Source organism: Lasioglossum baleicum, chromosome 5 (genome assembly GCF_051020765.1).
Source record: "Lasioglossum baleicum chromosome 5, iyLasBale1, whole genome shotgun sequence".
Lineage (NCBI taxonomy): Eukaryota > Metazoa > Arthropoda > Insecta > Hymenoptera > Halictidae > Lasioglossum > Lasioglossum baleicum.
In genome coordinates, this window is record NC_134933.1 from 12,066,703 (window position 1) to 12,081,170 (window position 14,468).

At 33.0% G+C, this 14,468-nt stretch overlaps 2 protein-coding genes across 3 annotated transcripts; both read left to right on the forward strand.

Annotated features, from left to right (window-relative positions):
* The first annotated feature begins 739 nt into the window (after positions 1-739).
* Rab2 (RAS oncogene family member Rab2) lies at positions 740-3,547 on the forward strand. The gene is made up of 4 exons (XM_076424433.1): positions 740-902; positions 1,581-1,720; positions 1,973-2,329; positions 2,605-3,547. Exons 1-4 carry the CDS (start codon positions 857-859, stop codon positions 2,704-2,706), a joined length of 645 nt encoding a protein of 214 aa, XP_076280548.1. The 5' UTR covers positions 740-856; the 3' UTR covers positions 2,707-3,547.
* A 144-nt stretch (positions 3,548-3,691) lies between these two features.
* Hip1 (Huntingtin interacting protein 1) lies at positions 3,692-14,092 on the forward strand. Of its 2 annotated transcripts, none has more exons than XM_076424419.1 (19): positions 3,692-5,958; positions 9,002-9,204; positions 9,279-9,342; positions 9,512-9,869; positions 9,993-10,054; positions 10,192-10,466; positions 10,540-10,733; positions 10,812-10,950; positions 11,019-11,106; positions 11,169-11,257; positions 11,332-11,535; positions 11,615-11,795; positions 11,872-12,159; positions 12,441-12,682; positions 12,941-13,093; positions 13,162-13,262; positions 13,324-13,553; positions 13,628-13,788; positions 13,867-14,092. In XM_076424419.1, the coding sequence occupies exons 2-18, from the start codon at positions 9,160-9,162 to the stop codon at positions 13,783-13,785; spliced, it is 2,871 nt and encodes a 956-aa protein (XP_076280534.1). In that variant the 5' UTR covers positions 3,692-5,958; positions 9,002-9,159; the 3' UTR covers positions 13,786-13,788; positions 13,867-14,092. The 2 variants fall into 2 exon arrangements, with proteins under 2 accessions (XP_076280534.1, XP_076280535.1); XM_076424420.1 differs by having other exon boundaries at positions 9,045-9,204.
* Positions 14,093-14,468: the final 376 nt, after the last annotated feature.

Here is a 14,468-nt window from a genome sequence, read left to right on the forward strand (position 1 = left end):
CTTCAGTACACTGTTCAGTACACTTACAAGGAAGTTCTTTGTTATATCGTGCATCGTGGACGGCGAAAGTGCGCTTTCGATTCAAAATCAACAAATTGCGATAAGCCAGAAACTTGGTAAATTTCAGAAACAGAGAAAAATTAATTCATCAAGATATTTTGTTATGCAGAGTGTCCCAGAAATGTTGTACTGAGATCATTTGAAATAATTTTTTCCTTCTTGCAAAAATGTTTACCGCGGTGTAGTTTCATGATTACTTTTCAGGGCTCGAGATGTAAAGTAACAAGATAGCGTAGAACGAAAAAAAGAAACAAGATAACACAATGACATGTAACAGAAAGAAACAAAATTAGAATTCTAAGAATAAAATTCTCCTTCTTTCACCTTCTTTTATCTAATCATATCAGAAAAGTGGCAACGCTGGCTGTACGTAGGCTGTCAAGGTCGTCCAATGGTCGTCCCATTTAGAGGCACGAACATCAAAGATTAGAGAAATTTGTTTCGCCTCTGATATATTTCATGGTTGAGACATAAACAGCACGTTGATCAACGTTGATTGAATGATTGAATAGAAAATGTTTACAAAAAACTGTTACATCGTTTTGAAACTAAAAATGTCATGAATTTGGAACGTAGCCAATCTTCGTGAAACATATCAATGACTGAAGCGACAGCAGCGCGATATCGGAAACCCGGACTGATTAGGAATAACACGAAATATCCCGACGATTGCCGAAGCGATTTAGTGACGTCATGCTGAAGCAGAAGAGATAAGACGGTCAAAAAAGTGCAGTTCTGTTTTCTAATATAATTGCAGTTCGTATAAATATCTTTGATAGCTGCGTGATTTTTCAAAATGTCGTACGCGTATCTTTTTAAATACATCATCATTGGAGATACAGGTAAATGCGTGATATTCAATTTCAAAGTAAACGTTGTGAAAGTGGTGCCTAAACGTTCTCTACTACGTCGACCGTGACAGGACCCATTGTTTTCGTTTCTCTGCATGATAATGCTATTCATCAGCAGATTATAAAATAATTATTACTCTTTCAATCTGTAAACGTTACGACGACGTTTACCAATAAAAATCATGTATCTCTCGATGAATTGTTCCATCATTATACGATCTCTTTTTTACAACTCTGGCAATTAGAACAAATTTTTGTGTTGATTTTATTTATGTTAACAGATTTCTCCCAGGAGATCTCATTATAGAATGAATATTACATTATTAAAAATATGAATAATTCAAAATACTAATGAGAAACATTTTGTAAATATTAGTACCAAGACATTATTATTATGTTGTTTACCATCATTATTCAGAACATCAATGTTGTTCATCCTTGAACTTTTTCTTAACTTCAAGTATTGTTTGACCAGACTAGCATAAGCAGACATTTAATGTGTCTTTCAATGTCAATCTTTATATTATTAGGTATTTGTTTTCGAAATATATATATATGTTTAATATTATGAAAAATATATTGTTAACGTAATTAATAGTTACTCTGTAATATTAATTTTACTTATGATTGAAATAATATCATAAAAACATTACCTAATTTCTTAATTAGGGGTTGGCAAGTCATGTCTTCTCCTTCAATTTACGGACAAGAGATTTCAGCCAGTACACGACTTAACAATAGGCGTTGAGTTTGGTGCTCGAATGATTATGATTGATGGAAAGCAGATCAAGCTCCAAATTTGGGATACTGTAATTATTAATTCATCATACAATACGCCTAGACAACTTACGAGATAATAGTGTTCTTAAGAAAATATTAAAATCATTGATTCGATGCAGTAACGAATATATTAATGTTAATTTTAATCGTAAAAAGTAACTATTTACATAGTCCTAAACAAAATTTCAATGCTTTCTTTCTTTTGATTCAACTGCTCGAGGTAAAGATCGAAGTAATCTCGTGAAAGGAAGTAATCATTAATAAGATTATTCAACTTACAGGCAGGTCAAGAAGCATTTCGTTCCATTACACGGTCGTACTACCGTGGAGCAGCGGGAGCTTTATTAGTATATGATATTACACGAAGGGAAACATTTAACCACCTGACAACCTGGTTAGAAGATGCGCGTCAACATTCGAATTCAAATATGGTGATCATGTTAATCGGTAATAAAAGTGATCTGGAAAATAAGCGAGAAGTCAAGAGAGAAGAAGGCGAAGCATTCGCAAGGGAACACGGACTTGTTTTTATGGAAACCAGTGCAAAGACGGCTGCTAATGTAGAAGAAGCATTTATCAATACGGCAAAAGTTATTTATGAAAAAATCCAAGAAGGTGTCTTTGACATTAATAATGAGGTAAAACGAAAGTCCTTGTATCATGCAATAATATTGATATATCTGTGGTTGTCAGAAAAAACGCTGCATGTCACAATTTCTAAAAAGTCATAAAAACAAATTCGAAAGGCTCAAAAAAATAATGCAATTTACCCAATGTCCCATGTCAAAGCACTAGTGATGAAAACTTTAAACAGCAATGTCTCAAAAGTGAAAGTATGCGACATGTGACATTCTTCCTGACAACCACAGATATTTTCATGCAATTATTACCAACGTATCTTAAATATGCATAGGCAAACGGCATCAAAATCGGACCACAACATTCCCCAACAAGTACCGGTGGTTTAGCAGGTACTGGTGGGCAAGGAAACACGCAAGGTGGTGGGTGTTGCTAGGGTCTGGGGGTTGCCTGTCCACCGCTTCATCCTTCTCCAATTTAAATTAATCTTTTTACTCCTTGCTGCTCATTTTATTCTCAACAAATTGATTTACATATGATTTTTTCTTTTGCGCGTGTCGCATGGTAAGGTAACAAGTGAATATTGGTGTACTTATTATTTAAAACAATGTATACACATACTAAATAGGTGTATTATAAGGTAAAGTGTTACACATTGCTTGAATCGTAAAACTCAATAAATTTTTTAACTATCAAAGGCTCTCAACGACATTAGCTTATTATTTTTAAATATTATATGTTAAACGATTTGTACATTTTGATTCTAGACAAAAAAGTAATCGATTGTCATACATTAACGTAGTGATATTATTTGCTTTTATTGCATTAGTGAAATAGAACTCTTTTAATATATAAATATATATATACGTATACAAATAATCCGTAATTTTACATGTGCTAATTAGACAAAATAAATCTTATTTTTCTTAAGTTAGTACTACATTTCATTTTTATTTATTTCTAGCTGAAATAACTTTAAGTTCGTTTAGAATATATGAGAAATGAGACACACAATTGATTAAACATTGGGTATTGATAAAGCGGGAGAGGATAGGTACTTCTTATTCGATGTTTTGTATCTGTTCACATTGTATATTGTATGTATTGTGCACTGATCTTTGGAATATAATTTACTTTAAATAATGAATCATAATTGATAATATATGGATCAAAGCGATTTGTCAAAAATATTATTTACACTTGACTACCTAAGGTGACACCATGTATGTGTATGTATCAATGTATGAAATGACGAATATATAAAACATATAAATCAATTTTCTTACAAGGCCTATCTAACCAGAAAATCTTACTGTTTATTCAGGATTGGTATTGTTATTTTTGATAGAATATTTTCTATTACAACATGTAAAACTTTTTATAAGTTACTCGATCAACTTGATTTAAGTCAATAAATATATGTGACATTATAATTGCAACCATAAATAGTAATACCAATCGAATAAATAGAGTACTTTGTCCATTTGAGAAATCCAAAGATAATTATATTATACATTTATATTTTTATTTTTCATAGAAATACGAAACTGATTTGATGATAACAAAGATATATAATGTATATGTACTATGCGTATTTTATCTTTATTACAGTGATAGTTGGCTGACAAAATATAGTTCTATGTAAACGTAATTTACATTTCATATAACCAAAAGAAAAACCTAATTAATTTTTCACCGAATGTTCAAGTTTATTGATATATTAAAGATCTAGGCCAAATGTATGTAGATTGAATATCAAACGGATATGAAAATCGAACAGAACAATTTATAGCGCTTGTATAGTGTCATAATTAAAATGTATACGCTGGCTTAAAGTGCGATCGACAATTATTTATTATGAACTATTATCGAATATTATGTATAACTCATTTTTTAAATTAAAATATATATATATGTATATGGGTATATCAGTAATTGGATTTGAACTTATTTTTTCAATTAAAAAATTCGTTACGTACGTGTATTTGCATACGTGTTGTCGTGTTTAAGTCTGTGAGAAAAATACATTTTTCTTAATACATTCGGCATAATTACAAATGATCTGGCAGACCTGTTTTGCTCTCTATTAACATATTGAAATATGGTAATTAAGCCAGCTCCGATTCTTACACGACTGAAACTGTATCTACTTTATAAATACTAAAAGAGCAGTTCAAAAAGTTTAAAAACTTTAAAGATATGCTAGGCATTTTGGCGGTGAATTCTGTAGTTGTTAAGAAGAATTAATATTTTCACTTCCGAAATATTGCCGTTTAAAGTTTTCATCGCTAATGACTAGGTGTAATTTAAAACAGTAAAAACATTAGAAGAATTTACTATAAAGCTCAATTAATTAATGCGTAAACTCGAATTTTTTGAAATTGTGACATGCGGCGTTTTTCCTTGCAACCACAGAATTTAGTGAAAGTGCATTGTTCTCTCTCTCTCTCTTATCTTAACAAACTTAGCGAAGAAAGGCGTGATAGTCGCGCCGGAAGACGATAAATCTGTCGCAGGTTGTCGGAAAGAGCGCCGCATGTCACATAAATATATAGTTCCACTTTCGAGATATTATTTTTCGGAGCCTTTCGAATTTATTTTCATGACTTTTTCTCTGGTAAATACGTAAATCCTATACTATAAAGCTTAATTAATGCATAAACTGAAAATTTTTTGAAATTTTCACATGTGGCGTTTCCCTGGCGATCACAGAAATAACGCGTAAAACAACGGGGCAATAACGGCATATTATGAAAGAAAAAAAAGCAGAGGAGATAACAAAAGACATGGGACACAATGAGCTGTAGAACAAGTGCTAGCGTAGAATGTAAAAGTAGATATGTAACTTCTAAAAGAGAGTTCTGTGGTTATCAGGAAGAACGTCGCATGTCATTCACATATACTTTATATATATGTATAATTTCACTTTCGAGACATTGCCGTTTAAATTTTTTATCACTAATGCTTTGCCATAATTATTTTTTTCAGCCTTTCGAATTTATTTTTATGACTTTTTTTGGTAAATACGTAAATCCTATACTATGAAGCACAAGCTGAAATTTTTTGAAATTGTCACATGCGGCGTTTTTCCTGACAACCACAGAGTTTACGGGCCAATAAGTTTCACGAGTCGGCTACAGTCGGCTACGCCACTGGAAGAGCGCTCGAAATAGCGGCTTGATACCGAATGCACGCTACTTCTATCGCTATAGTATTCCAAGCGATTCACTGTATTCTATCACAGCCGCGGACGGGAAGCACGTATTTCTTTCGTATTCATCTACGAATTTTAGATTGGTTATTTAACAGTACCATCTAATCGTTGCTCGATCCCTCTTATCTCTACATTGAACGTTTTATCCGTCGTATCTGATATCGTATCATTGGATTTGTGCAGTCGCTTATCGATACATCACCAATTGAATTCTTTATTGAAAGAAAAGCTCCACGAAAAAATTCATCTATCATTTGCCGCACTTTTCGAAATTGAATTTTAGTGAATATACGAAATGTAATACGCGTGTGTGTATTTATCAAGTTCCCGTTTATACGTTAGCCGGATCTATGCTACGTAATCTTCTGAAACAATTTGTGCATTGACGGAGGAATGGGTTTAACGCAGTTACATGTTTTCTAACGAACCAGAGGCGGTCTGGATTTAATGTACTCGCTGTGGGAAGAACTTTTGGTATGTATTATCATTTCTAATTTTTAACGGTACACTGTATCCGTGAAATAATCATCTTCATACGCAGACACCCTTTTAAATGGGCGTAAGGTTATATTCTCTTATTTCAGTAAAACTATTAAATAGTTTTCGTCAACGTTTTCGGGTACAGAGGTATTTGAAATAGTGTAAACTAAACGCGTTTGATGAAAATGCGGTCCTTGACCTCGTTTTCTTCCGTATACCGTTCTATTAATGCCTTTTATAGGTTAGGGAATGTGTTTATTATGGTATTGTATTTATCATTATCTCGAAATTGTTGATAGTGATACTGTACTCGATAATCGTAGCAGTTTCGATAGTCAGTTTTTATCTTTAACAATCTCGCTAATGTCATGTTAAGCGGACAACGATTATACTGTTCGTATTATCGAGTTGTATATGTATACATAGTTCTTAGAAAAATCTGACATCAGCTAACAGGAAGCCCTGTTCATTTTACTTTTATGCACCTAAATGTGTTTTTATCGTGAACGACGGAGAGTTTTGTTGACGGTGGTGGTGAATTGTAAAATTCAAATACACTTTACTATGCTGTATTGTTTTGTAAAATGTGAAAATATCTTTTTAATTCAAAATCGGAAACCAAAAAATGTATACAGTAAAGATTTACAATTATTTGAAATATTATGCTGTTTTAACCTTATGAATAGTGGTTATACGGTGACACAGAGTTAGAAAATGTGGTACTAGTGAAAGATATGTTCTTGAACAGCATGATTCAGAATGTGCTATCCATATAAAGGACTATATTTTTATGCGTTCCGATTCTCCTCGTTTCACAATGTCGCTGTAAATTCCGTTCGAATTGTTCTGCTCCACTTCTTACTCCAGTTTTCTTTCGATTAGAAAAGAAATAAAATTGTATTAATTACAGGAACATTCAATGTTATTTTAAGAATTACACATTTTACGATTAGCAAATTTTTGAACGATTCAATGGTTAATTTTCAATTCGTTTCGTATCCCCATTATTCCAATCTTCTGATTCTGACAAATCAAAGTCGCGATGGAATTATCGTGTCCCCATGGTCAAGGTCGGGATTTAATTTGCATGAGTTCGGTCGCGTCTATCTGTGACCTGTATATGTATTACTTTATAGCAGACAGATCGAGACAAAACGAATTTATACATATACATACGTACGTATACATATCACGAGATTATTTGCGATTGTATACAATGTTATCGAAAAAAATGATGTCTGTAGTGCGGTATGACCTTCACAAAGTTAAGAGCTGAGATTTTGGGAACGGGTGGGGATGGGGACGAGAAACCCGAATATACAATATCAATGGCGAATCTTTATTAGTTTTTGAGATATTAATGAAAAGAGTTCATTAATATGATTTCTTCATGATTTCCTAATATGAGAAACCCGAATATACAATTTCAATGGCGAGTCTTCATTAGTTTTGAGGTATTAATGAAAAACTCTCAAAAAGACGTTTTTGAGTTAATTAATATAATTTCTTCATAATTTCATAATTATCTGTATCAAAACTGGTTTTACTCTGGAACGATGCCCTTATGTTTATTTTTATATGTTCTAAAACAAGCTAAATTTGTTGTTTGTTTACGCTAACGGTATATACACGCGAGGGTCGTGTTTCTTTATCTTGCGGTCATTGTGTTTGTTTCCATTGAACCTGCGATAGTATTACGGGTCTTTGATTTGTGGCACAACGAACTGCATGCGTCTCTATTCATCTAAATACGCGAATGCAACCGTTGCGATAGTTTCTGAATGAACGTAAACGGCACTCTTTCTGGTGCATCGTTAACTGCGCCGGTACGGTGACACCGCTCGGAGGGTTAATGAACATAAAAGACCCATCATTTGGACTTCCGAGATCGAACACTTGGATTAAGTATTCGGTTGGTTCGTGCATATGAAATTGCCGTTTCACATAGCGGAGATTATATGAAAATATTTTTTGTTCTTCGATATCTATATTTAAAAAAAAAAAACCTTATCCGTTTCAACGAAGAACTACTTAAGTATATAATTTAGATCTTTCTAATATTCATTATTCATATAAAATCAGCATTATCAAGAATTTTCTGAAATTTTGCCGCGTTATCTGTATTCTATTGTGGTATCGTCATTGATATATGTATAGATTAAATTCGAACCGTTCAAGTATTCGAACAACTTTCAATTTTTTTTTAACTTCAGTGGAAATTGCGAGCACGTGCGTGATAAAATCGAAGTTATAAGAAATACTTAAACTTTGTATGCGTTTTTCCCGCTTCTTTGATATTGTAAAAATATTAATAGCTATTAACTGCAATTCTTTTCTTATCACTGAGAAATTTTTACTGTACTAACGTTATCAGTCTCTATCACATTTGATAAGTGCTTTGTTATTTGGTTCAATTGTAACAGTTACTCGCACTATTTCCGAACCGTTTTCACTCACGGTTATCATAAAATTAACAAAAGACTATGATCTGCGAAGCTGTATAAATTTTGTGAATTATGTAAAATTTTTAAATATATATTTTTAATAGAATTTAGATTAGAAATGTATTAAAAAATCTAACTACTTCGTAGTTATTGTAGGCGATATATTCGTAATAAATAAAGAATGTTATTTTTTAATATATTATTATATTTAAAAAATTTTTAATATATTTAGTGTATTTAATTTTCGCCGATTGTAAACATTAATAAGTACCTTTTTTCTGGCTAATTATGCGGACAATTTTAAAATTGAATTATATATATATTTAATAGACCATAAACTAAAATCTATATAAACTAATCAAGAAAAAAAATGAGATAAACATTAATTTTGTTACTAATAATAATGTACTAATAATGTAACAATAATAATGTACTAATTATTAGAGCTGCATTTGGGTTCGTTGTACACCTTTTAAGCAACAGCCGATTTGCTGAATATGGAAATTCTCACATAATACTTCAGAGATAAGACTTCGTTGAACGAAATACATTTGCTTTATGTGGACGGTTCTGAATAGTTACATATATTTCAGATGCCACGAAACAACGTCACCATGTCGTTTACCCTCATTTAAGGTATCTCGAAGCGAATGATGAATTGGTGGACAATGAATTTTCATATGGACTGATCATCAGTATTCAGATTCTTCCGGACTTTGATTTCTACCACTGATTTCTACACGGTTTTATCATGACGACTATTGTCCCACTCACTGATAAACAACTCCATCAGCTGGTAACTGTTACAGCTTATGAAATTGCAGTATTTATTGATTTGACATACAATCAATTAACATTGTCCTTTTTTAGTGTGTCAGTATCGGAAAGGCTGTGAGCCCTACGGAAACACCGGTGAAGGAGAAACATGTGCGGAGTATCCTTTCTCAATGAAACATTTTTACTTCCGAAGGAATTTCTGCTGGGATCTCTTAGAGTTTTCTAATTTTACTTGCCAGAATATGTTATAATTTAATAATGGTTGATTATTTTTTGTGTATATTACAAATCACTTACTCTACTGTATATACCTTATATAAACATAGGTGCTATTATTGGTACGTATCAAGAAAAGAGTGGAATGATCTTTTGGATGTACATGTTAAGACAACCCTTGCAAGAGAATCAAATAGTTGCGTGGAAGTTTTGTCATGTTTTACACAAAATACTACGCGAGGGTCATCCAAAAGTAATTCCAGACTCTCAACGGTATCGTGGAAAGCTAGAAGATATTGGGAAACTATGGCAACACCTCCGAGAGGGCTTTGGCCAGTTGATTCAATTGTATATAAGACTATTGATAACCAAATTGGATTTCCACAAGCGAAATCCACGGATACCTGGAAATCTTCAAGTAACACCTGAAGAATTGGAAGCTATTGGTGAAAATGACATCAATGTCTAGTAAGAGTGTTTCAATCAATGTTTAGGATTCAAGAATAATCTTCTACAAATCTGTCTTACATATATTTTATTTAGTTCACTGCTGAAGTTTATACAATTTTATGAACTTTCTTTTCTTTTCAGTTTCCAGATGTCGGTTGAAATGTTTGATTACATGGATGATATTTTAAACCTACAACGTGCAGGTATATAATACATTTTAAACCGCTGCTAAGCGTTGTATATTTCTCTATTTTGTTTGTAGTAATTTTCCAGTGGTTCTACTACTGTAGTAGGATGCATGTTATTTATAGGAAAGGTTTTATATACGTTTGTTTTTTAGTTACCACTTCGTTGATGAACACACCATCGAATTCCATGACCGTCAGTGGACAATGTCGACTGGCTCCACTCATACCATGTGTCCTAGACGCGTCACAATTATACGATTATTGCGTGAAAATTTTATTTAAGCTCCATAACACTTTGCCAGCTGACACCCTGGCTGGTCACCGTGACCGTTTTTCGAAACAGTTTCAAGAACTGAAGAAATTTTACAATACAGTTAAACAAAGACAGTATTTCAAAGCTCTCATAACTATACCCTCGCTACCAGAAGTAAGCTAAATAACTTTGCAGTATCTTAACTTAAAAATAAAGTGAAGAAAAAGAAATAATTTGATTATTTTAGAATCCGCCGAATTTCTTGATACAAGCAGAACTACGATCATACGTTACGCCAAGAGTCGAATTGCCAGAAGAGCCTTTGGATAACGAAGCGGTTGTAGATAGCCTCATCGACACTTCTGACACCAGTTCATTACCCGGTGACCAACTCGATTCAACACGGAACGGTTCAATTTCTCCCGATACATTAGCAGAAAGGTAACTTATTTGGAATTTTGAAATGATTCTGATTCGGTGTGAGAATGGAAAATTATGCATTATTCGTTTATATTTTAGGGAAAGTCTTATCGATCATTTACATCAAGAAAATAGTCGCCAAAGACAAGAACTGCATCGTGTACTAACCGAGCATCAACAAATTGTGGAAGTACTTCAGACTCGAGTGACGCAGCTTGAATCTGGTTTGCTTGCCAAGGTAGAAATTTAATGTGATATTTAGAAAAAGACAATGGTAAACATATTTTTTTTTCTATAAATTTTTAGTGCAATGAGATTGAACAGGAGAAGCAGATTAATCAGGATTCTCTGAAGCAGAAAGCGGATATGATGGTGAAAGTCCACGAGAGCGAAGGTTGTTAAATTTTATTTTTATCATTTTATTATTATCTATTGATCATTTGATCCTTTTTTTAGGAAAATATAAAACTTTGGAAGAAAAGTTCCAAAAACTGAAGGATGTGTATGCGAAATTGAGAGAAGAACATATCAGCTTAATTAGGAAGGTAAAGATTGTAACTGATATAGAAAACAAACGATTTCGAGGAAATTTCAGTAAGAATTATCTTTTGTTAAACAGAAGGCGGACGTGGATAAGCAACTTGGATTACTGAAAATGTCACACGTGCAATCAGAACGACGAACTACTGACGCAGAACGTCGACTCGAGGAGCTGATGCAGGCTCAAGCGATAAACGAACAAGAAGGTCGAAAAATCGTCGAAGCGCAACAGGATTTGGATGACCTGAAACAACAACTGAATTCTGCGAAAGCTCAAAACTCGGTTAATAGCTTTCTCTTGATTAAAAGTTTACGTTTCTGTTTTCTTTTTATTTCGTTCCGGTAAAGATGTAATATTTTAGGTGTTGATTGCCAAAAATGATTTTATAACGTCTGAAAAAACGGGTTTAGAGGGCGATCTACACGATTTATTAGCGCAGAAAGAAGAGTTAGATTTAAAGATTGAAAACTTAGAGGTTGAGGCTGAACGCTGTCGCAATGAAATGAATCTGCACGCAGACACTATGTTGTATGAGTTATTGTGTAAGTGCTGTTAACTATTCCTCGTTGAAAAAATGTTTTGGATGCTGTACGTATAAAAGTGCACTTGTTGTTTCAGTAAATTGTATATCTGAAGCGGAAGATATAATACAGTATTCGTTGAGTGCTATAGACAATCCGGCAATGTCGGATTTAACATGCACACCTCAGTACCTTGAACGATTAGAGGAATCGATTGTAAAATCGTTAGATGGATTGGATTCCACGTATACTGGTTACGTGTGTGACACAACGAAAGGAAAAATGCTCATTAAAAGTGCAATACATGTTGCCTATACTTTGGGTCTTTTCTTAATCCATGCGAAATCCACATCAAACACGTCCATCGATATCGCGTTGGGCGACAGTAAGTTAGGTCAACGATTATAGCTAGATTGCGGATTTTATGCATTTATGACAAAAATGGATTTAAAATTAAAACAGTAACGACTTTAACACGATTTAAGGACATCCATATGTTATTTTCAATTTATTATAATTGTTCAAGATATAGGAAAAAATTTTTATATGGTACTGAATTTTGTAAGAGACGAAGAAATTTTTTATTTTGCATAAAGATCCGCAGTCTAATTATAGCCGATGAAAGCTTCGAAAATATCATACTTCTCATTTCTTCTCCTGTTTTAGAATTGACTGATGAATGCAAGCAATTAGGAGTAAAATCTTTCACAATGTTCGGTTACATAAAAGAAAAGTCACCGACGACTGTTGGTCAAATCAACGAAGTAAGACAACAATTTAAGAAAATATGCGAACTCGCTGCTACGCTGTCTAATGGCCAGGGTAACGTCGAAGCTATAGGTAGTTTAGTGGAAATGGAGCTTTTGAGTATGGATAAAGCTATAGAAGAAGCTACCAACAGAATACGGGTACATTGTAATTTATTGTTAGACTGCGGATATTTATGCAATTATCAATTTCCGTTGATGAATTTTAAGAAAGTGGAATTTAAAATAGAATCTTATTTTCCGTGGTAGTAGCCTTTTTAGATATGAAATAAATTAAAATTGTACTAAATTCTGTCATATTTTATTTCCTAGCATTTTTTGAAAATTTTCAAAAGCCATAATTGCATAAAGATCACTTTTATATGTGTATAAATAACATATTTTATGATATCTACTCAGGACATGTTGGAAAAATCCAGAGCTGCAGATTCAGGATTAAAATTAGCGGTGAACGGAAAAATTTTAGACTCTTGTACAGAACTGATGAAATGTATTAGGAAGTTAGTACAAAAGTCTCGGTTTCTGCAAGCAGAAATCGTTGAACAAGGAAAGGTATAGATCTGTTACTAATTATTTTATGTATAAATGGATGGAATATAAAAATCCGTTTTTAATATTAGGGTACAGCGTCTGCAACAGAATTCTACAAGCGGAACCATCAATGGTCCGAAGGACTCATATCAGCAGCGAAGGCGGTTGCAATGGGTGCTAATCTATTATTGTACGTACAAATCATCTACCATAGCGCATTATTGAACTACAAAATATACCGGTGTGTACAGGGAAGCTGCGGATAAGGTAGTTGCTGGAAATGGTAAATTTGAACAGCTGGTAGTCGCTTCTCAAGGGATTGCTGCATCGACAGCTCAGTTGGTAGTTGCAAGCAGAGTAAAAGCAAACAGGAATAGCGGTAACTTGGCTGCCCTTTCTGAAGCATCGAGGGACGTGACACAGGCAACTGGAAGCGTCGTAGCGACTGCCAAAAATTGTAGTCAACTTGTGGAAGAAAATGGTAATTATTTCACATCTTACAAACAACGATCAAAGACATGCAAAATAGGAAACTAATATTCGAATATTTTATAGATGATTTAGACTTTACCGGACTAAGTCTACATCAAGCTAAACGGCTAGAAATGGAAGCACAGGTTCGTGTACTGGAATTAGAGCAGGCTTTGGAAACAGAGAGATTACGCTTATCTGCTTTGCGTCGTTACCATTATCAACTTGAAGGTGAAAAATAATGAGTACGTATTTACGTGAAAACACTTTAATATATATCTCGATTTGAAATAATTCGAGTAAGATGATTATATCGTTTACAGATGTTTAATGAATTTCGAAGAATAAGAATAAGAATAAGAATAATGAATCTATTTCATCGGCATTAAACATTATGAAAGGAAGTGTTTACGAATGGACAGTAAACAGTTGAATTTCATTATGAAATAATATATTACGAAGATCTATCTGAGTTGCCTGAATCGAGTTATTGTAATATTTGCATGTTCAATGTTTAATAAATAGAATTTTATTAATTTTTAATGATAATATTGAACATATCTAAGCAAAGAATACGAAAGTAATCATTGTTATTCTCGTATATATATATTATCTTCTATACATTAAGCTGTTAAAACTTTTTTACATTTGGTTACTCGTCGTAATGTTAAATTTCTTTCATATGACGTTTTTTTAATAAAACTCACGTCAAATTTAATTCAATGTTCAGAGCTTTTTTTACACTATTCGACTGAGGTAAACTATACACGATCGTAAAGCATCAACTCATTTTTATACTTACTCAGTAAGTTCAGAATTTATTGTGACTGATATTATAAGCAAAGTATTTTAATGTGTTTGAATAAGATCAATTTGATTTGCATTTCCAAAGTTATACAGCTACATTATTTTTCTTGAATATACG